The sequence below is a fragment of the Trichosurus vulpecula genome, chromosome 8 (genome assembly GCF_011100635.1).
Source record: "Trichosurus vulpecula isolate mTriVul1 chromosome 8, mTriVul1.pri, whole genome shotgun sequence".
Taxonomy (NCBI): domain Eukaryota; kingdom Metazoa; phylum Chordata; class Mammalia; order Diprotodontia; family Phalangeridae; genus Trichosurus; species Trichosurus vulpecula.
In genome coordinates this window covers 221,594,568-221,618,919 of record NC_050580.1, presented here as the reverse complement: position 1 = coordinate 221,618,919, position 24,352 = coordinate 221,594,568, and the positions used below count along the sequence as shown (strand labels likewise).

General features: G+C 42.8%; 1 protein-coding gene across 1 annotated transcript in view; it reads left to right on the top strand.

The window, feature by feature from the left end:
- The window catches only part of SPTB (spectrin beta, erythrocytic), a 171,990-nt gene extending 148,433 nt beyond the window's left edge, over nt 1-23,557 (top strand). Inside the window, exons 33-36 of the mRNA XM_036736358.1 lie at nt 15,290-15,519; nt 17,856-18,029; nt 18,731-18,773; nt 19,672-23,557. Coding sequence (XP_036592253.1) covers nt 15,290-15,519; nt 17,856-18,029; nt 18,731-18,773; nt 19,672-19,839 — 615 coding nt within the window. The 3' untranslated portion in view covers nt 19,840-23,557. The remainder of the gene's footprint in view (nt 1-15,289; nt 15,520-17,855; nt 18,030-18,730; nt 18,774-19,671) is intronic.
- The last annotated feature ends 795 nt before the right edge of the window (nt 23,558-24,352 follow it).

The window sequence follows — 24,352 nt, the reverse complement described above, 5'->3', positions numbered from 1 at the left end:
AGCCTCTCACATTAGTGGGTTAGAGCATAATGCTAAGGTAGCCAAGGAAATGGGTTTGCTCACTTGGACGGGTCATTACCTTTCTTTACTCTGACCACATGCTCCACCCTTATCCCAGCCAGTTGTCTGATCATGTCACCAGGGTAGGCAGCTGATGAACTGGAATCAAGTTGAATGGAAATCTCTCCCTAACTATTCACTTAACCTTTCTCGGGCTTCAGTTTCTTGGCTATGACTCTAGTTTGTTTCTTCTTTGCTATTTGCACCTTAACTGCATACTAGATGGAGGAGTAATTAACCCTGAACAGGTGAATAATTAAACATCAGTTAATAGACACCTCATTGATTTGGTAGGTTTAGCAGAAGTGGATATTGAATATAAGCATCGTGTTTTGCGGAGACTGGGAGGTCTATAGAGTGTAAAAAGATACTTTGATGCGTTTGAGATAGCATCCTTATGAGATCATCTTTGACCCATATAGATGGAAACTCACTTAAGCCTTCTCAGCTTGTGCATCCTTGTCTTCCCATAAATCTTCCAAAGTAAATACACAAAGCAAAGGCCAAAAACATAGCAAGGCACATAAATTATGCAAATTACACAGTATTTACTGGTCTGTGTATGTGTTTTTTCCCCTCCCTTTGAACTTGAGCTCCTTGTGAGCGTGTCTGATTTCTTTTTTTTTCATCCTTAGATCCACAGGCTTGGTCCAGTTTTTTTGCACATAGTAGGTACTTAGTACCCTCTTGTTGAATTGAACTGAGAGAGAATCAAGCCAATGTACCAGGGGCTTTGTTGAGGTCTTTTAACATGGCATCATGAGGACTGTCACTCTTTGTAGCCAACTCACCTCTTTTTTCCAATCGTATCATTTTCTTGGTATCTCTTGGGCACACATCCTCATTATTCATCTGCTATAGCTTCTTTTCATCCACTATTCATCTTTCCATTCAAGATTCCATCCACCATTCATCTTTCCATCTCAAGACCTTGAGATCACCTACAGTTTTGCATCTTTGGAGACTTTGATCTTCGGAGATTTGCAGTCATCCCTAGAGAATGTAGGTATTTTTAAAAGATAGGGTTTTGTTTCAGAAAGCAGTCTGGGATCAGGGAAGTAGCTGTGAAGTCTCTGATAGTACTCAATAAAGATCCCTTACAAACTAATAGAACTTTCAGGCTTTTTTATTGACCTACACTGAGTCTGTGACTGCTGGGTTGGCTTCTTGACTCAAAGCTACTGTGCCTTGTACAGATCACTTTAATTCAACTTCCACTCCACAAATGTTTATTCTGTACCTACCAACTCCCTAGAAGGCACTAAGGTTAGGGAGCAGAGAATACATAGATTAAAAAGACATAATTCCCTGCTCTCAAAATACCTATAACATGTTGGGGGGGGGGAGTTGGAATAGAGTTTATGATGGGTAAATGGAGAAGTATAAGACAAGGTAGAATGTAATAAAGGAAAGAAAAGACAATTAAAGTGATTTAGAAAAGCATGAGGAGGAAGATCAGGGAAGGTTTCGTAGAGAAGGTCACACCTGATCTTAGCCTGGAAGGAAGAAAGAGATTTCAAAAAACAGATTAGAAGCAGGGAGTGCATTCCATGCCTGGGCCTAGGCTTGTTTTTGCTTTTTTCTCTGACTTCCTAGGGAGTCTTTCAGTCAGTTAACTGGGTTACTTATACAAATCTCCCCTAATCTCTCAAAGAGAAGTGCAAAACAGTCTGAAGAAATGCCCTTCCCCTCTTTCTTCTCCCCCAATTTACACACTTTGGATCTAATTTCCACATCTTGGCCATCTTCCCCTTTCTATCCCTCTCACCACAGTGAGCATGTTGAAATGGTCACTTTGGCCAAGAAATAGCATGACAATAGTATGTAGGCTTCAGACACAGAAATGGATTCAAATCCCACCTCTGCTGTGTGCTGTCTGTGAGATCCTAGGCAAGTCAGTTAACCTGCCCAGACAATCCTCTGAGACAATAAGTTACAGAGGAGGTGCCAACTTGCATCGCCAAAGGGAGTTTTCTCCATTGGGAGTTCTATGTATGAATGAAATTGCAGATCCAGTCACTATACCTAATGCACATTGGCTAAAACTTTGGCAAAACCAGAAAAAGGAAGAAGAAGAAAAGATGGAGCTACAAAATCCTGATGAACCCTTTTGTGTCCTCTTTTTTTATTGGAAGTGAAGGTCTTAGAGTGGGGAAAATGGGAGAAGAGGATGTACCCTTGAAGACATAAAGGGAATGGCCAGGGCTTGATCTCTGCCAGGACAAGGCATGTCTCCAGCACTACATTCCCTTATAAGTGTACCATGGCCCCCTTAGGATTGGTTTTTAGATGGGGGCTACAGAAGGAAGACACTTCCCCTTGCTTAGTCTCCTTTGTTCCTCTCCTCCAAATAGAAACTACCAATTTCCCTAGGACAAGGATGAACAGTCTTAATCAACACTTGAAGAGGATAACGTCAGCCTGAGAACTAGATATTCCTGACCTGTGGCAGCACCCTGTTGCTAACTCATCCACACTAATGCTCTTACTTGACCTCATACTCAGGTCTTACTTAGCCTTGCCCCAGGACAGAGGTAATTTAAACAATGCCTTCACCTGAGTAATTGTGCAGTTTGGAAGAAATCCTGGCACATGTCTCTGGGGTGGTGAGGGACTCAACCCCCCAGTCTACCCTCCAAATCTAGCCTATGCTCTGTGGCCAAAACCACACTGCCCATTTCTTCTGCACAAGCCTGCCAGAGTGGGAAGACTGGGAGCCTATATTGAGGTGTGGCATGGTGGGTAAATGATACTTACGTACTGAGCATTGGAAGACAGTCTTGGAGTTGAAAATGCTTATTTTCAGATGAAGGAGCAGATGGTTTGGGTAGGAGGAGAATGGAATTGAAGTAAGAGAACAAAGAGCAGTCTCCCCGAAAAAGAAGCAGCATTAGATTATTAGTTATTATCATGCTATTAGTCATAGGTTCATATTCTGTTGTCACTACCAAAGGATAAAAAAAGAATAGATTGATTTCCTACAGATCCTCACCTCTCTATTAATTTTTCCTGGTTCTTTCCCAGTACTTCTCCTTCCCACCTTGACTTCTGTAGTCCAGAACACAAAATTGATTTAAGGACACAGTTATTCTTTCTAAGGCAGTGTGAGAGAATCTGAGGCTCCAAACTACAGTTTATTACTTGGCGAGCTGAGACTAGTTTTCTCACAATTATCATCCCCATTTACTAATCTGCCACACACCCCCTTTGGAACTCTGAACTTGGGGACAGGAGTGGTTACTGCTCTTTTAAATCTTAATTTTGTTCAGTCATTTTTCAGTCATGTCTGACTCTTTGTGACCCCATTTGAGGTTTTCTTGACAAAGACACTGGAGTGGTTTGCCATTTCCTTCTCCAGCTCATTTTACAGATGAAGAACCGAGGCAAACAGTGACTTGCCCAGGGTCACACAGCTAGTAAGTGTCTGAGGCTATGTTTGAACTAAGGAAGATGAGTCTAACTCTAGGCCTGGCTCTCTATCCACTGTGCCACCTAGCTACCCTGTTTTATCTTACCTTCCCTTATCCCCAAGACCAAAATTCGATTTTCTTCCAGCAGCCCTAAATTCTCAGAGAAATAGGGTCTTCTCTTGTCTGGGCCCCAAGTTCACCCCTTTTGGATGCAGATTAAAATTTCTGTCACCTTACCTGCCAGTGTCTCCATGATCTTTCCCTGAATAGAGTCAGCCATATCCTTCAGACATTTACATTTTCAACAGAGCTCCATATGCTATCCTTTTGGACAAGTGGAGAAAATGTGATTTAGATGATAATACAGTTATGTAAATTCAGCACTGGCTGAACAAATGGATCTAAAAAATAGGAGTGAGCAGGTTGATGCCTCATTGGAGGTAGGTGCCCCAGGGATTGATCTCTGATCCTGTGCTGCTCAACATCTTTATCTATTTTGCCTATAAATGCATAGATGGCATAATCATCCAATTCGCATATAAAAAGCTGGAGAAAATAGCTAATACATCGGGTAACAGAGCCAAGATCCAAAAATATCTCAACAGGCTAAAATGATAGGCTGAAGCTAGTAAGGTGAAATTAAATAGGGATAAATTTCTTAGGTTCAAGAAATCACAAAAGCTTATTTGGAAAAAGATCTAGGTGTTCTAATGGACCAGAGGATTAATATGGGTCAATAGTGTGATATAACAATCCCAAAATAACCTAAAATATGTTAACATAAAGCCATAGTGTTAAGAATAAGGTGTTTGTATCCCTAGCTTCTAGCAGAATGCTTCGCACATAGGTATTTAAGAAGTAGTCATTGCTGAATAGTCCTGTTCACTCTGCCTTAGAATCTGTATTGAAGCACCATATTGAAGGAAGAACATAGGTAATATAGGACTCATCTAGAGGGAAACTAGGATGGTGAGAGACTATTAAACTGGAGACAATCTCAGAACATAAGAAGAGCTATTGATAAAACTGGATCTGGTTAGGGGCAGCTAGGTGGCTCAGTGAATAGACTTCTGGAGTCAGGAGGACCTGAGTTCAAATCCAGCCTCAGACACTTGACACACTAGCTGTGTGACCTTGGGCAAGTCACTTAACCCCAATTGCCCTGCCTTCCCCCCTCCAAAAACAAACAAGCAGACAAACAAACAGAACTGAATCTAGTTAACCTGGTGAAGCAAAGACTTAGGTGATACTCAAGCACTGTCTTCAAATATCTGAAGGTCTGTCATGTGGAAGAAGGATTTCATTTGTCTTTCTGTCCCAGAGGGCAGAACTAGGGTTTGATTTTGTCTATTAGATTGTAAGCTTCTTGAGGGCAGGGACTGTGTTTTGCCTCTTTTTGTATCTCCAGTGCTTAGCACACAGTGCCTGGCACACAGTAGTCACTTAAATGCTTTTTGACTGATGAGTGGATGATAGTGGCAGAGAGGCAGATTTCTACTAAATATATAAGAAAAAACTCCCTAACAATTAGGTGAATACTTCCAAAAAGGAAGCAACTACTTCAAGAGAGAGGTCATTTAGGGGGCTTAAAGTAGAAGCTAGATGTCCCCTCATCTCAGATCCATGTCTAAGGCTAAAAGGATTTTATAGGTTTTATTCTTCAGGTTAGACTAAGGGATCTCTAAAGTCTCTTTTAATTCTGAAGCTCCAGGAAGGCTCCCAACCACCACAAAATCCAATTCTCACTCAAGACAAATAGTATGTAGGATCCAGTCAAGACCAGCTCTTCTTATAGGCCCAGAGGCGGTAGCTATCTTTAGAGGGATATGCGAATCCATCAATAAGGCACTACTGCCTCCAAACATTTCCCCTGTCACCCTGTACCAGTGTCTGGAATCATTATAAGTGTGATGATTCTTTTGGACAAAAGCATGAATCTTCATAAAATCTAAGAAGGTTACCAAGAGGGTATACATGAATCCATTAACCCATTTGCACAGTGCATTAGAAAACACTACACTCGGAGTTTGGGGACCAAGGCTCTAGACTTAATTGCTTTGAATCATTTGACCAATCATTTCATCTCTCTAGATCCAAGAATCCTTAGATCAAAAATGAGAGGATCAGAGCAGATGATCTCTAAAGTCCTGATTTTATGGTTATTTACATGTAAATAATTCAAGCATCCATGTTTTCATTGATGTTTTCATTTCCTGTAGGACAGATTGAAATGCCTCCATACCTTAGTAGATGGTCTTTATGACTTGCTATGGCCACAAAAGCTCACCATCTGGTATAGGGATGGGGAACCTGTGGCCTCAAGGCCACATGTGGCCTTCTAGGTCCTCAAGTGCAGCCCTTTGACTGAATCCAAACTTTACAGAATATCCTCAGGTTCCTCATCCCTGATAGTAGGTAACTCTAGTGGTGAACCTTTCTGAACTCTGTGAATTTAGTTTTCACATGAGAGACATGTAGCCTGCACTCAGAAACCTAACTTTACCAAAACTTGCAGAACTTTGACAAAATTTACGTTTAGCTAACGATGGCCTTCAGGAACTTCAGGACCTCAACAAGCATTTATTAAGCACTTACTATATGTAGGGGCAGCTAGGTGGCACAGTGAATAGAGCACTGGGCCTGGAGTCAAGATCTGAGTTCAAATCCAGCCTCAGACAGTTATTAGCTATGTGACCCAGGCAAGCCACTTAACCTCTGTTTGCCTGAGTTTCCTCATCGTGAAATGGGGCTAGTAATAGCACCTACCTCCCAGAGTTGTTGTAAGGGTCAGATGAGATAATGATTGTAAAACACTTAGCACAGTGCCTGGCACATGTTGTTGTTCAGTCATTCAGTTGTGTTTGACTCTACGTGACCCCATAGACTTTGTCCGTGGAGTTTTCTTGGCAAAGATATTGTAATGGTTTGCCATTTCCTTCTCCATTGTGTCCCCATATTATGGATGAGGAACTAAGACAAAAAGGGGTTAAGTGATTTGCCCAGGGTCACAAGCTAGCAAGTATCTGAGTCTGGATTTGAACTCAGATCTTCCAAACTCCAGGCCCGGCGCTCTATCCACTGCACCACCTAGTTGCCCCACCTGGGCAAATAGTAAGTATTATATGTTGTTGTTCAGTCGTTTCAGTTGTGTCCAATTCTTTGTGACCCCATTTGGGGTTTTCTTGGCAAAGATACTAACCCTGCAATGCCACTTCTAGGGCTATATCCCAAAGAGAGCAGACAAGTGGGAAAGGGACCCATATGTACAAAAATATTTATAGCAGCTCTTTTTGTGGGGGCAAAGAATTGGAAATCAGGGGGATGCCCATCAATTGGGGAATGGCTAAACAAATTGTGGCATATGAATGTAATGGAATACTATAGTGCAATAAGAAATGAGGAGCGGGCAGACTTCTTTACAACCTGGAATGACTTATATGAACTGATGCTGAGTGAGGGGAGCAGAAGCAGGAGATCAGTATACATGATTACAGACACACGGTATCTGTAAGGACTAACTTTGATAGATTTGACTCCTCTCATCAATATAAGGTTCAAAGACAGCCCCAAAAGGCTCATGATGGAAAAAGTTATGCACATACAGAGAAAGGATTATGGAGTCTGAATGCAGATGGAGACAAACTGTTTGCTCTCTTTTTTTTTCCTTCTTTTTTGGTTTCATTCCTCTTTTGTCATGATTCATTACATTGGTTATAATTCTTCTTTACAACTGGACTATTACATAAATAATTTCAATGTGAAGGTATACGTAGAACCTACATTGGATTACATGCCATCTTGGGGGGGGGAGGGGGAGGGGGAGGAGAGGGAGGAAGAAAAATTTGGAAACCCAAAACCTGTGGAACTGAATGTTGTAAACTAAAAATAAAAAAAAATTTAAAAAGATACTTGAGGGGTTTGCCATTTCCTTCTTCAGTTCATTTTACAGATGAGGAAGCTGAGGCAAACAGGGTTAAGTAACTTGTCCAGGGTCACATAGCCAGTAAGTGTGTGAGGATGGATTTTTACTCAGGTCCTCCTGACTCTAGGGCCAACACTATATCCACTGCACCACCTAGCTGCCCCAAGTGCTATATAAATTTTAGCTTAAAAAAAAAACTTCATTATATATCAGGTACTGTGCCACACAAAAACTAAGGCACAAACACAGAGACTGTGTAGCGTAGGGACTATCCTCAAGGAGCTCGTATTCTAATGGACAAAGTGCAAAATACCCCCAAGATACGTTCAGTCTAAATGAAAGGGAATCTCAGAGGGAAGGTACTAGGATGGGGGAAGGGAGAAAACCAAGGAAAGCCTCTTGCAAAAAGTGGGATTTGAGTTGAAGAAACCAGGGAAGCCAGAGGTCAAGAGGGAAAGAATTCTAGGCATGCCAGACAGCCTGTGAAAAGACTTTGTTGGGAAATAGAGTGTTGTGTGTGAGTAATAGCTAGTAGGCTTGTATGGTCTTAAGGGGAGTAAAGGGTAAAAAGAATGAAAAAGCAGGAAGGGGATAGGTTGGGAAGGGATTAAAAAAACAAACCAGAACATTTTGTATTTGATCCCTAAGGTGATGTTGATGAAATGGTGGGGTGTAAAATGGTCAAACCTGCACTTTAATGGGAGATCCTATGATTAGTTTCTAAAATTAAATCAAAATTAAAAAAATACAAGAAAGCATATTTTTATATGGTGAGTTAGGGAAAAGCATGGAGAATACAGTGCCATTTTTAATACTTACTAAACCTATACTCTGTGCAGAATATTGTGCTAGGAACTGAGAAATATTTTTTTAAATGAAGAAGGCATGATCTCTGTCCCCATGATACTTACAATCTAGTAAGGGAGATAAGTCAGGTACACAAAGAATTATTATAAAACGGAATATTATGTTTGTAAGAAGACTAGCTTGGTGGCACAGAGGATAGAGCACTGAGTTTGGAATCAGGAAGACTTAGATACTTAATTAGCCATGTGACCCTGAGCAAGTCACTTAATCCTGTTTGCCTCAGTTTCTTCATCTGTAAAATGAGCTGGAGAAGGAAATGGCAAACCACTCCCGTATCTTTACCAAGAAACCCCCAAAATAGGGTCACAAAGAATCCAACACAACTGAAATGACTAAACAACAACAAAACAGAAGGATGTGTTTGTAATAAGTGCTGGGAGAGTATGGAGAATGAGAAAAACACTTATGTCTCAGATTCTAAGAGGGGATACAACATGGGAATAATTATGTATATACAAGATATATACAGTGTAAATAAAAGGTAATCCTTGAGAGAAAGCACTAGCAGCTGGGGCGACATAAAGTTCCTCCTGCAGGAAGGTACAACTTGAAATGAGTTTTGAAGAAAGCCAGAGAAACAAGGAAGCAGAAGTAAAGAAGGAGAGCATTCCAGGCATGGCAGAGAGCCACTGAAAAAGCCAGGGAAGGTGGAGTTTTGTGTTTCAGGAACAACAAATGGTCCAGTTTTTCTGGATCATAGAGTGCATAGAGGGGAGTAAAATGTTAAGAAGACTGGAAAAAGAGGCCAAGTTGTGACTTTGAATGAAAAACATATTTTATGTTTTATCTTGGAGTTAATAGGTAGCCACTGATCCCTTGACTGGGAGTAGGGAGGAGGTGACATAGATCAGTGTGCTTTGGGAAAGTCACTTTGGCAGTTCAGTGGTGGGTGGATGAGAAAGATTTGAAACAGTGAGACCAGTTAGAAGTCTATTACAATAGACTAGGCATTAGGCGATGGGGGCCTGCCCCAGTGGGACAGCTATATGAGGGGAGAGAAGGGGGCATATACGAGAGATGTTGCTAAGATAGAAATTACGAGAATTGGCAATGGATGGGATATGTGGATTTGTTGAGATTGAGGTACCTTTGGGACCTCTAATTTGAGATGTGATGTTGAGACTTGTGCTCAAGAGAAAGATTTGTTTGTGTTGTTTTTGAGTTGTTTCAGTTGTGACTGACTCTCCATAACCCACTTGGAGTTTTCTTGGCAAAGATACTAGAGTGGTTTGTCATTTCCTTCTCCAGCTCATTTTACAGATGAGGAACTGAGGCAAACAGGATTAAGTGATTTGCGTGAGGGTTGGATTTGAACTCAGGTCCTCCTGACTTGAGGGCCAGTGCTCTATCCACCGTACCACCTAGCTGTTCCCAAGAGAAAGATTAGGGTTAGCTATATAGATCAGGGAATCATGTTCATAAAGATAACTGAACCCCTGGGAGCTGATGATATTAGTGAGTGAGATGGTATTGAGGGAGAAGAGGGCCCAGTTCAGAGCCTTGAGAAACATCCCTGGTCATCTCCAACTCTTGGAATTTTTTGTTTCTTTCAAGATACAATAAAAGAAGTGAGCTCAAGTGTTCTCTTCTTTTAAAAGACCTTTCCTGATCTCCTCTCTCACTCAATTCTCTCTCCATCAAACTACTTTGCATGTGTTTTATACAGGGTGTCCCAAAAGTCTCAGTGCTGCTTTAAGCTTTTATAACTAATATTCCTGAGCATTTACTTATCTGTGTAAATGTTGTTTTCCCACAATAGATTATAAGCTTCATGAGGGCAAGGACTGTCTTTGTCTTCACACAGCTTAGCATACTTCCTAGAACACATAGACCTATTGAATTAAAGAATCCATTCTGACTCTTAGTTATCACCACTTTCCTTTTATGACTCACTCCTTTAATTGTACTAGATTTCGGCTATAAAGTGAAGGTAGGACCACCATTTCAAGGAATCCACCTTCTCTCCCCTTTTTTTGAAAATTGGGATAATATTTGCCTGTCTCCAGTCCTGCAAAAACTTTTCTAATTTCTCAAAAATTTTCAAAGATCGCTGAAAGCATCTGAACAATCACATCTACCAATTTCTTCCAATATCATATTATGTAGTTTGTCTGGGCCTGGTTACATTAACTCAATAATGGCAGTTAGGTACTCTCTTGCCATTTCCTTATGTACGATAGATTTCAATTCCTAGTTAACCATTTTTGTCCTGTTCTTTTCAGTCCAAAGATCATTCTTGGCAGAAAAAAAATGCAACATGAGGCAAATAGTTCTGCCATCTTGATGTTGTTTGTTACTTTTGTCCCTACCATCTTCTCCATTATCTGATCCTTTCTTTTCTCTTAACATAAGTAAAATATCCCCTTTTGCTGTCCTTGGCATTCATCTTCAGCCTCGGTTCATTCTGGGCTTTTACCCATCTTCCACTGATTTTACATGATGGTGCCAATCTATGGTGTCTTCTTTCCCTCTCTCCAAGGTGCTCAATGAATTCATTGTGCATCCATGTGAGACCCTTTAGGCAATTTTCCTCTAGTATTCTTCAATGGAATAATTTCTGTTTGTATCATTAGAATTTTATTCTTGAAACTATTCCATCCCTTTGGGGCTGACATACCCTGTAGAATTTTAGGTTATAGTATCCTCACTATACTTTCTTTGAACACTTTAAAATTCATTCTCTCAAAATCTGGGCTGTGAGGGAAGCCATATTTGGCTTTCTCTTCTTTAACTATCATAGACTCTTAAATGAAATGGTGGCACAGTGGGTAGAGTGCTGGCCCTGGAGTCAGGAAGACCTGACTTAAAATCCATCCTCACATACTTACTAGCTGTGGGACCCTTGGCAAGTCGCTTAACCCTGTTTGCTTCAGTTTACTCCTCTATAAAATGAGCTGGAGAAGGAAATGGCAATCTATTCCAGTATCTTTGCCGAGAACACAAAGAGTCAGACATGACTGAAATGATTAAACAACAACAAACCAATTCCTTTTTATTTCATATTATTCTTCTTTGTGCTCTCACTTAATCAAACCAATCTAATAATTGTTCCCTGTGCTTGACATTCAGTCCCCCACCACCATACTTTTGCACAAGTGGTTCCATGTCTGAAAAGTGCTCCCTCCTTGCCTCCATCTCCTAGAATCCATAACTTTATAAAAAATGCAGCCAAGGAGCCATGTACTTACACGAGGCCTTCCCTGATTCCTTCTTTTATCCTCTCTCTAGTAGTTCTTTGTTCTTGTTAAAATTATTTTGTATATTCTTTGTATTTATTTACTTGTGTACACTTGTCTTCTTCAGTAGGATGAAAGCTCCTTGAGGGCAGAGATTCATTTGCTTTTGTCTTTGTATCCCCAGCACCTTGCACAGTAGGAGCTTAATAAATGCTGCATTGAGCTAAATTTTTATCAGTCACTCAACTAGCATTTATTAAGTGCTTACTTTGTGCCAGGCACTATACTAAGCTTTGGAAATACAAATACTAGTAGAAAGAGAAATAGCCCCCACCCTCATGGAGCTTACGTTCTGATGGGGGAAGACAACACCTAAAAGAAAGCTGAAAAGGCAGGGTGCACCTGATAGGAGAATGGAGCTTCAGGATAAAGAGCTGGGGCACAGTGAGGTTTGAGAATGGTAGAGTCAAAATCAAGTCCAAAATAGCATTTTACCTCATGACTTGTCCGCCTCATTAAGTCCAATCAAGAACTTAATGTCTGTTCTGCTTTCAGCAAGAGAGAGAACTCCAGTCAGTTAGTTAGTAAACACTTATTAAATGCCTACCATGTGCCAGGCACTGTACTAAGGACTATGAGGGTAATACAAAGAAAGACAAATGACAGGCCCCACTCTCCAGGAATTCACAATCTAATAGGGGAGACAATATGCAAACAATCATTTATAAGCAAGCTATATAGATGCAATAAACTAGAGATAATCAACAGAGGGAAGACACAGAATTTTTTATTTTTAAATTATATTTATATTAATTTCGTTAAATATTTCTCAATCACATTTAAAAATTTTTTACATTCATTTTTTAAAAATTTTGAGTTCCAAATTTTCTCCCTTCTGTCCTTCCCCTATCCATTGAGAAGGCAAACAATATGAAATTAATTACACATGTGAAATCATGTAAAACATTTTCACATTAGTCATGTTACAAAAGAAAACACTTAAAAAGTAAGAAAAATCAAGAAACTGGAAAAGGCATAGTTCAATTTGTATTCAAAGTTCATCAATTCTCTCTCTGGAGGTGGATAGCATTTTTTATCATGGGTCCTTTGGAATTGTCTTGAATCATTGTCTTGATCAGGGTAGCTAAGTCTTTCTCAATATTGCTGTGTACAGTGGTTCTCTTGGTTCTGCTCACTTCACTCTGCTTCAGTTCATATAAGTAGAAGGCACTAGAATTAAGGGGGATCAGGAAACACTTCCTGTAGAAGGTTGGACTTTAGCTCAGACTTGAAGGAAGCCAGGAATTCCAACATATGTTCAGACAGTTGAATTCCACCATAACTACTATATTATTTCTATGTGTCAAGTTTGTGATTCCTGTTTATCCGTTTCTTCCTTCTGGTCCAGTGGGAAGTATCATTTGTTTCTCTTTCCAAAAGCTCTCTCCACCTTACTTCTTTCTTCTGGTCTTATGCACATCTTAATTACATGTTTTCAATATAGAATGCCAGTCCATTGCCCCTGTTAGCTAATTTGTCCCAGTGCTTACCACAATACCTAGCACATAGGAGGTACTTAATAAATGTTAATGATTGATTTTGAGAAACTGCTGCTTTCTCAAACAATTTGTCTTTGTCCCTGATACCTTTTATAAAACTTCATTGGTCTTCCTTCTTCCCTCCCTTCTCTGTGTCACATTCTTCTCCTTATAAATTTCCTGTCACAGATCAGGAATCTTTACTTATCAGACAATTTTTCATTTTTATTTTCTTTCTGAAGCATTTCTTCTATTCTCTAGGAACATTTCCTTTTCCCCGATAATCTGAATAATAGAGAAGCATTCTTCCAGAGCTTTTCTCAAAGAAAAAATATATATATGTATGTATGTGTGTATATATATATATATTTTCCTTTTTAGCAGGGAGATTCTTAATAACCTGCATTGCATTCAATTGCTATTACTTGTTGTGGGACATAAGGCAAAGGTGCAGAATATCAAGGGAAGTTTTTGTTTTTGTTTTTGTTCTTCAATAGAATGTAGGAGAACTGAGCATGTGTATAGGCAAGAAGAGTCACTGGGTAGAATGAAGTGGAAGATACCAGAAAGAAGGAATACTCAATGGGATAAGATCTAGTAGGAATGAAGAGAGGATGGGATCAAGGGTACAAATGAAAGGGTTGGAATAAACAGAGAAGGGGACTTTCTGTCATCTCTGAAACAAATCAAGAAGTTCTTAAATAGGCAGAAGGGAGTTAAAGCAACTCAGCATGGATGGCCTTAATGTTTTTAGTAAAATGGGAGTTGAAGTTATCTTCTGACAGTATGAAGAATAGGAGATAAGGTTAAAATTTTAAGGACAGTGAAACAGATTCTATGAGGAATGTAACAGAAAATTAATATAAATGGGGGGGGCAGGAAGAAATGCCATGTGGTAGTGAGGACAAACTGAGGTTAGATAGAAAAGGAATATAAGGTGTATAATCAGCCCAATTTTGTGACTTTTTTCTAGCAGTACTCCACAGCTGGAAGGAAGAATAGAAAGAGAAGGTGGTAAAAGTTGCTTAGGTCAGCAAGGAGGCAAATGGCAAAAAGCCAGGGGTATGAAGTGAGGAGTGATGATATAGGTGAAGTAGAATACCGTGAAGCCAAGAAATGGGAGTTAGAAGGGTTATCACCATGGCTATTGATTTCTCTGAGATTGGTGGCAGGAGATGAATTGAAGAGAGAGGCTGAAACAAGTGCTAAAATTGTTAAAGATGGAGACATTATGATGCAGTGAACAGAGTGCTGGAGTTGGAGTAAGAAGGAAGGGGGGGGAAGCATTTATTAGGCACCTACTAAGTGCCAGGTGCTGTGCTAAGTGCTTACAAATATGTTCTTTGATCCTCACGACAATATTGGGACATAAGTTGGGGATTATTATCTCTATTTTATACTTGAGGAAACTGAGGTAGACTTGCCCAGGGTCAACTAATAAATTTTGATTTGAACTCAGGTCTTCCTGACTTGAGGCCTGGTGTTTTCCATTCACTTCCCCATCTCACTGCCCCCCTCTAGAAAGCCTCCATCTGAGGGGTGGTGATTGGATCCTGTCTCTATCAGCTACTACCTATTTGCCCCACCCCAGATGGTGACTGATTCTTGCTGGTTTCAGGATCCTAGGAGCTTCTAGCACTATTATTCATGAGCTCCCCTGTACTGACCAGCCAGTTGACATCAACTAGCTTTTGCAAAAAGGCATTTACTGAGAAGTCAAAAGCAAGGACATAAATTACAAAAACATCTCCAAGCCATGTCTGCACACACATACTGGGTCTCATTTTCTTCACCTGTAAAATGAGAGGGGTTAAACTAGATAATCTCTATTTCCCCTAACAGTGCTAAATCTATAATTCTGTGAGAGAGTATCCTATTTCCACATAACATTGACAAGAGTTGGGGAGAGGGTGGTGGAATCTGTGAACAATTATGGGGAACTGTCTGGGTAGTCAGGTGGGGTTGGGATGCCAAAGTGAAGGATCCAAGGTAACCAGGAGATGGCAAATCAGGGAGGAAGAAGGGAAGACCAACCTCTGTTTCCACCTCCTAAGTCTGCAGATATTTACTACTCTAGGACCAGAAAGGGGACACACACATGGTACAGGATGAGGTGCTAGAGACTGGAGTAGAGAAGGTTTGGGTGTAAGTGCACCCGGAACCTGGATCTCTCTTCCCAGACCTGTCTGTGATAGAAGAGAGTAAAGAACCCATGTTTGATGGCCCTTCCAGCCCCTCTGACATGCTTGAACCATTGCATCATCCATGAAACCTTAGCCACATTCAGTAAGGTCTATCTCTCCTATCTGCTACCAGACACAGGAAGAAGACAAGCTGAGGCACCAGCAGCAGGAAGAGAGAACAGGCAGAGAAGAGAAGTTGACTCTGGAACCGCTTTTCAAAGTTCTGGATACACCTATGAGTGAGAGTGAGGAGATTGCAACCACCCTGCCTGCCCAGCTGGACAGATCCCACAGCATGCAGATGGAGGGCTATTTGGGCCGCAAGCATGACCTGGAAGGGCCCAATAAGAAGGCATCCAACAGGTGGGGGACAGCAAGGGACAGGAAGGACAACAGGGACAGCCTTATCTGTATGCTGAGCAGGAGGCAGAAGAGGTAGCCTCATGTATAGGATGATTTAAAGAGTTCTCTTCCCTCCTCTAACCATCAATCGATCTCTGATATTCCACAGATAGAGATGCATTAATTTTTCTGAAAGCTTCCTTCCTTTGCAAATGAAAATATCACCAAGAGCATTAATGCAGTTATAATGAAAAAATAATTTCACCTGGGCTCAGAAGGTCTGGGTTTGAGTTCTTGTTATGCCATCTACTGTCTGTATGACCTTGACAAAATCATTTAGTGTTTTTAGCCTCAGTTTCTTTAGCTATGAAATGAAAAGACTGGAGTGAACTCGAATGTCTTTTCCACCTCTGAATTCTCCGATCATATGATCTCAGCGAACAAAGAACCTCAAAGTGGTCCTTTTCTTGGTCTATGCAAATTGAGAGAGAGTAGAGATATGTGATACTTTGAAGGGAAGGTAAAAAAGGAAAAGGATGTGGAAAGGGGAGGCCTGGGGGTCTGAGAACAGAATGTGCTACACGGTTTTGTTAAGGGCTGATTCTGAGGCTTTAGGGATAAAGGCATCCTCCTCACCTTTCTCCCATCAGATTCTAGACATCTTACTTCACCACCAACAGATTAGATTCAGCAGAAGGCTAGGGTCAGAGATGAGGGGAGGTAGCACAATAATGCCTCAATCAGGAGCCCCACCCTGCCTTCTGGTCTCTGAGCTGTGAGAGATGCCAGGCACACCTTGGGTTCAGCAGTGGTCCCCTCGATATTGGGTTAGCAAAGGGGGTCCCCCTAGGAATAAATCTTCACACAGCTAGGCCGATACTGGCCTGTCTAAAAGCACAAACTGTAACAGAGAGTTGATGGGCTGTGACTAATTGACCTTTGGAGTGGACCCTCCATAGTCACTTAAATTCTCCATGGCCTTCACCTGCTCCCAGTCCTTCATTCCAGGGGCTTCTCTGGAACAGCAGGGGGTGAGATCCAAGGCAGGCCTGGTAATCATTATGCACCCAACTCCCACAGCCTCAGGGCCCACCTAGGGAAACCTTGGGGGCTTCATGCTATCCTCATTTTACTTGCAGATCCTGGGGGCCACTCACATCACGGTCAGATTGCTTGGGCTTAATCCCCTAGCAGAGGTCTGTGAACTTATTTGTTTTATATATTTTAAGATATTATTGAGAAGGGGCCCATAGGCTTCACCAGAATGCCAGAGGGGTCCATGGCACAAAAAAGTTAAGAATTCCTGCACTAGGGCACTAAGACATGTATACCCTTTTCCTTATTTTTACAGAATTACCTCCAATCAACCCCTGCTAGGGATGCTCTTCAAAGGTCCCTCCTGTAGACAGTGGCCATAAGGAGGCCCAAGAGTCCCTAGGGGTTGGTTTCAAACAGTTGTCACTATTCCTCAGGGCCTGGTTCATCCCAGGGTTCTGAAGTTTGCCATATTCCCACAATGAGTCTTCCAAGACCAAGGAGGCCAGAACTTCCCTGGTCTGATTCAAATTGACCTGGGGCCAATTTAGCTTGATCCAGCTCACCAAAAAGAAGCATTTTGAATCAGATGGGCCCTGCTATCTGCTACCTGTTCCACATTATCCTCACTTAGTTGTGAACTAGGCCTCTTCAAGGAATAAACTCTGAGATGCAGTAAGATAGCAGGCCCCATGGTGTGGTGGTAGAAGTCACAGGCCCTAAGTCAAGAAAGTCAGGGTAGAAGGCTTTCACAAAAGCTCTGGCTTATAATGCCAGCTGTTACGGTGAGAGATGAAAGAACAGGAAATTGTGGTCAGAGAGAGGAATTTCAGAGTTCTGATTCTCGGAGGCAGTATAATTCTGGGTGATGGTGAAGTGGACAGTGGGACCAGAAGTACAGGTGGAGGTCCATAGAGTTACTTTGTGACCGTGAGCTAATCAGCTAATGGCTCTAAACCTCAGTTTCTTCATATATCAAATGGGGAAAACAAATCTGTCCTGCTTACAGGGGAAGTGTGAGGACCATCTGAGATTGGCTATGGGAAGGCACTCTGAAAACTGTAAGGCACCATGAGGTAGTATACTATTATGGGCCTCAAGTTCTAGGTCTGCTACTAATTTACTATGGGCCTCGGATGAGACTTCTTCCCTCTATGCTAAAGTGGTCTTGTCAAGTGAGCATAACCTCCCTAACTCGCAGTGTATGTTGAGACTGAAATGATATGGTTTTTTAAAAATGTTATACCAATATAAAAATTACTATTAAGAACTTGCATCTGGGCCCAGAGGTAATCAGAAATTCTATTTTTTCTCATTTTCAGGTCCTGGAATAACCTATACTGTGTGCTCAGAAATAATGAATTGACATTCTACAAGGATGCTAAGAATTTGGCCATGGGGGTGCCATACCATGGAGAAGAGCCTCTGGGTCTGAGGCATGCCATTTGTGAAGTTGCTGCTGACTATAAGAAGAAGAAACACGTCTTCAAGTTGAGGTGAAGTCACTTCAGCATCAAGAATTTTCTAGGCTCAAGATCTAGAACATCTCTTCACAGTTGTGTGGGATTCATATGGGTGGAGGCAACTGGTAAATCAGACAAGGTGCTAACTGAGAGGGACATGGCAACGTGTAATAACCCTTATCTAGGACCAAAGAGCATAGGGTTTCCCGGGTGAGGTTGACCCTGCTAGTTTACCAGCATTCTGAGCTCTGTCTGTCATTCTCAGTCCCTGGGACAATGGGGAGGGGAATTACTCCCAACCCTTCCCCCTTCCCCCCCAAAAAGCTCACCCTCCCATTCCTCCAAGAAGATTGAGTAGTCCTGGGAAGTTTGGACTGGGCTCATGGATTCCCTGGAGTGTCTGGCCCCAGGCGGATGTTGGAGCCTCCAAGGGGGTCCTGATGAAGCCACAAACTTCCTGACTTGAGCTGTAAGTCTACTCAGAAATGGAATCAGTCTTAGGACCAATCCAACCCTCAGAGATCCCTCAAGACTCGGAAGGCCCTAGGGTCAAATGGCCCAGTGTTCTACTTTGGCCTGAGGCACATGGATTTGTAGGGGCTGCTATGAGGTGGAAAAAGGCTGAGAGAAATGGGGATATAGAGTTCTTCAAAGCTTTGAACTAGTTTCTTGCTTAGTCTGTACTGAGGTCTTACAAGGGCAACCACAGGGTAAGAAATTCTTTCTCATTCCAGGTTGAGTAATGGCAGTGAATGGCTTTTTCATGGCAAAGATGAGGTAAGTTCAGTACAGTGGAAGCACAGATACTTCCAGAGAAGACAGCATTGTGCAAGGCACCACGGGTGGAGGTGGAAGTGCAAGGTGGTTAGGCGTGGGGCTGGCTTTGCTCAGTCTAGCACTAGAAGGAGGTCAAAGCTGCCTGTCCCCCGAGGGGCAAATCTGTCTTATCCCAAACGTCCCATGAAATACACAATAGGCTCCCTCGTCCTCAGGAAATTTTGTATGTGTATTTCATACAACACACACACACACACACACACACACACGCACTCACATATACATATATATGTTGTGTATGTATATATGCATGTATATATAACACACATATTTCTATATTCTATTATGTGTCTCTCTGTATATATGTATAAATACATCTATGACCTCCCCTGAGGGAAGCCCTACTTTACAGTAGGTAGGGTAACTACCTTGTGTTCTAGCAAACTAAAACATTGAAAGGCCCCATGAAGCCCGGGAATGGCCCAACCCATGTCCTGGCTTTGGTCCCATAGTCAGTCTCATCTTCACTCTGACCTCATGTGGGGCCGTACTCGGAGGGCCTTGAACAGTATTGTTGGAAAAGGTGAATTTGAGCTTCCATATTCCTCTTTCATTGATATACTTATTTTCCTTACACATATACACTCATATACATGTGCACACATGCACAGACCAAGTGACATAGACATAGCCTCTTCTGCTTTCTATCCAGAAGCCATTGGGTAAGGGTTATTACTATACAATTTCATGCCAGCATTCAGTGATGGCAGTATTCAGTGATGACTGAATCTGTAGCTGAGGTGTTATGATTCATAACATACCCACTTTCCAAGGTGTAGAGGATACTTAACTCTAGCTGCCTCCCTCACCCCACTTCCTTTTCTCTCCCCTTCTGCAGGAAGAGATGCTCTCCTGGCTTCAGGGTGTGAGCACAGCTATCACTGAGTCCCAAAGCATCCAAGTTAAGGCCCAGAGCCTCCCCCTACCCTCCATCGCCAGCACAGACACCAGCTTTGGAAAGAAGGACAAGGAGAAGAGATTCAGCTTCTTCCCCAAAAAGAAATAGCTCCTTCCCCCATTCCTTTGTGGGATGGGGGCAGGTGAAGGAGAGGGAGGTGAAGGGTCCGCCTTGGGTCCCCACGCAATTGGACAGCATTGATTCTGCTCAGGATGTTCAGTGCAGAGGCCCCCAGCCCAGGCCAACCATTGTTCCCCTCCTCAACTTTCTCCACCCCTTACTGTCCAGGCAGGATTCCCACAAGCTTTACCTCAGCCACAATCCACTGGCCACTACCCAGCCAATCCCTTCTTCCCCCTGCTCCATGCTTCCTCTTAGCCCCCCAGCCTTTGTCTGCAGCCCAGTCCATCCCTATTTGGTCATAGGGACTAAGGATCAGTCTCAGCCCAGGTCTGGGGAGAGGAACAAGCAGGACTTAATCAGAACAGTCTAAAAAGTAACTTCCATTCCCTCTCAGCACTAACACTGCACCATATAAGGGGCTTTCACTTCATCCCATGCCAGGGCCCTGTGGCATGGCCAACCTTTGAGGGCAAAGCTGGGATTGCACTCCCTGACCACTATCACTTCCCTCTCTTCAAATTTTGGTTGGGCCTAGTTTCCACTCCTCTCAATACCACTCTCCTGCCCAGCTTGGGAAATCACTGAGGTGGAAGGAGAGAGTTTCTTTGACTTGAGACATGCCCAGAGAGGGGAAAAGGGTCCTGTGTAGGGCAGACACCTTTCCCCTCCAGGTTCCAGATGATTAGAGGAGAAAGTCCTTCCCTACACCTTAATCTGACTCCTATATATCCTGTGTCCTTGAGCTGCCTAAGGATTCACAGGCCCCACCCACCCTCTCCTCTAGGATGAAGTTTCCTTTAATAGGCCTCACATACTTTCTTCTTGCTCTTGCCCCCAAGCAACCTTTGGTTTGACTGCTATCCCACACCCATTCACCCTTTCGGTGGTGGGCTTAGGAGGAGGGGAGACAAGCTACCCAGCTCCTGCTCGGTCCCAGGATAAGTACCCCATAGCTTAAGGACACACAATGAATCTTAGCATTTGGATGATGAATGACAGTAAAGAAAGGTTACAGAATTGTGGATACCATCCAGATCCCTAGACTTCCCTAAGAAATGGGACTTTTACCTCCAGTGCCATCTACTTCTCCCCTCCCCACAATGCTGCTACCCATAAGGCCAGTCTTCTGGGAGTCCTTCCTGAACTGTATAATTGTCAGCAATTTGCCTAAGTCAGTACCCGTTACTTGGGTGGTAGGAAGAGGGGACAAGAGAGCTCTTTAAAAGTGATAGAGCTCCTGACTCCCAAGCCCTAAGGGAAGAGACTGATTCCTTGAATCTATGCCTCTGCCTATGCTCTGGGTTTAAACCTCATCAGCAGATCAATCCAGCAATATATATATATATTTAACTCAGATTCAGGGCCCTTCCTTCCATGCTGATCAGGGGCCCTTGAGGAAGTAACAGTGCAGGTTCTGTAGACTCCAGATGGACAGCAGCCATGGGGGCCTAGAGAACACTCCAAAGCTGAAGACCCCATTGCACTCTTCCTTGCCAGCTGGTACCCTTGAAGGGTACCAGATTAGCAGAAAGCCCAGAGCATCTCACCCCACTGAGACAGAGGTTGAGAATGCCACAGGACCCAGGGAATGAAGGGTGTCACTGACCACCAGAGGTAAGCAGTCACAACATGTAGCTGGAATGCCACCTCATGGTAAAACTGGAGCCTATTAGGAGGTGAGCACACAGTAATGGTGCATTCATCCATCCATGGGGCTTCAAAGAGGAACATTTTTCAGAAGGTCATGGCCTTGAGTCCTGAAGGGGACAGATGGGTGCAGAGTTCATCCTCTCCCTCTGCACGCAGATAAATTTGAGATCTGTACATCCTGTAGTCTCCCAAGAAAAACCTTCTTACACAGGACCAGGGCCATTCCTGGAGGCCAGAGACTAAATTTTACAAGTCTCCCCTTCCATTGCTCCACTCTGAGAGCAACATGACTCTAAGTGATGTCTTGTCAGGAAGGATAGGGGCCAGTGATGAAGTGGAGGTTGCAGGCTCCAGGGACAAGCACAAGGAGATATAACATTTCCCCAAGGGGAAAGGATAAGTGGATTAGGACCCGGAGCCTGAAGAGGAAGGCATCCTCCTTCTCACAGGTCCAGTGAAAGGACCTGCAATCTCTGTCTCCACTGTCTTACTGAAGAAGGGGAACTGGAGTAACTTGAAATTCCTCATGAAAAGGTGAGGGCTCTGCTGGGGACAGCACTGTGGATAGATATTGGGCAACAACAGCTCAAGCTGTATCCATTGGTACCCAGAAGCCCTTAGAGGCACCCATTTGGCCTACACCTCTCAAGTTCTCCCTTCCCTTCTCTCTTAACCCCTGGCCATTGATGATGGGAGAAGGCATCATACAGGAAAGCTGTATGGCTTCTGTCCTTTTGCTCTGGCATTACCCCTAGGCATATTTCATGTGGAACTCACTATAGGAGGGACTATTGATCAAAGAACATGAGAAGTTGCTCGATGGGAGCCTGGCTTTCCCAGAGTGAGTCTTTCCGCTTCAGGAACCAAGAGTCCTCTTTGGGCCCTAGATCAGTGACACTACCTTTGGTTGGCATCAGATCTCTTAATTTATCCCATTCTGACTCTGTTGGCCACCTAGTATTGTGGTCTCTGGTGTGTTGCATTCCACTACAGTCAGGTGAATATGAAATGGAAGGGCACCTACCTGGCCAAAAATAAATAAAAATAGGTGAGGCAGCATTTCTAATTCTAATTCTAGTCAGGAGTCTACAGAGAAGCTTCCCATGACAGCAACTTTCCTCAACATTTTTGTGGGGGAATTCTTAAGGAGTTACCTGGGGCTGGAATGGAGGGTGGGGAGAATGCCATAAACTATTATCTTCCCCATTCCATGCTACCCCAAAGGGCACATTCAAGAGGGATAAACATCCCACCCCACATCCCTGGGGGAGCTCATGGGGGCAGCTGGCTCATTTCAGGTATGTGAAATGCCACCTTCTGCTCCTTTCCATCATCCTGACCACCACCTTGGGCAGGAGACAGAACGGCTGAAACTGCAGGACAACTTACTCATTATGCGCTAGGGCATGCAGTACTGGCACTGAGCTCCAGGGGAGCTATGTAATTTTCTTACATTTTCTACTTTATGTTCTTTTTCTTTCATCCATTTCCTATACCAGGTTCACACCTATCTCCGTTAGCCCAACAGGTTTTTCTTCTTCTCTCCAGAATGGTTTTTTGAGTGAGTGGCTCAGTTGATTCTCATCTACCCATTTATTCCTTGCTCCCCTCATCTAGATGTTGGCCCTGGACTGGACCAGTATGATGCAGGGAGGGGCCTCCAACTCCCTATTTGATACTGTGGCACAGGAGGCATGTGGATGAGGCTGATAACTGCTCTAAACCATTCTGCTTTCCTGCCAGGCTCAAGGAACCCAGAAGGATTCCTGGAAAAGATTACAGGAACAAGGAAGAGGAGGGAAATGATGTCAGCTCATCATACAGCTTTGTACCATGGACAAGAGAACTCAGGGAGGGTGGGTGGGGTGTGAGGGGGTCCCTGAGAATAGCAGATCCCAGTGAACACAGATCCTCCAACCAGCTGGGCGCTGATCTCCATCTGCTCAAATGCGCTTCCCCTGTCCAGAGAGGAAAATCAAACCTGAGTTTTTGCTTGGGAAGAGCTTCCCAACTCATTTAATAGAGTTTTTCTAATAAACTAATAACTCCCTGATCTCTATTGTTTCATGTGTTTTGAATGGTTCCCTTTTGAATTGGGGGAAGGGATTGGCCAGATATGAGAGAGCAAAGTCAGTAAGCAAGAAGGAAAAACTCAGTGTTCTGTACTGCAACTGGTGGAGTCTGAGAAATCGTGGAGGCGATATCAATAGCTTCTGTACAATTGGAAGCCCAATAATAAATTGCAGAAGTAGGTACTCTTTCTTTCTTCTCCCCTAACAAGCTAGACACATCCTAATCCTGTGGTACCTCCTGAAACCAGTTAGGAAGATTTCACATAGAGGAATGACAGTGCCTTAGTACACGGGGCCCACATTTCCAGAATATTCTGCTAATGGTCATATCTTTCACTAGTAATACAGTAACCTATCTGCTAATCTGTGTATCTGCAATGTGATGGAGAACCAGAAAGGAAGAAGAGCTGGCCTCTGGGCAGCCAAAGTAAAGTGTCAAGCCCACCTACAGTTAATGCCCTTCATCCACTGGAGAGCCCCTTAGGTTTTTATCCAAATTTGATTTACTCTTCTTTTTTTCTTTAACAGTTCTAATATTACTTGTTTATCTGGATTCTAAGTCTACAGCAAATTAGCAATAAATTAGAAGCCAAGAGAAGGGCTGCTATAGCGAGGTAGATTAACAACAGTGAGAAGAAAAAGCTGACAGACTGACAAATAGAGATACATTTTTTTTTTTAAACAGAACTTAAAAACCTATAGCAATCTGAAGTCATTCAGTATGGCGAAAAAAATCCCCTATACAATTCAGTTGGCCCAAAGAGCACCTACTGCTT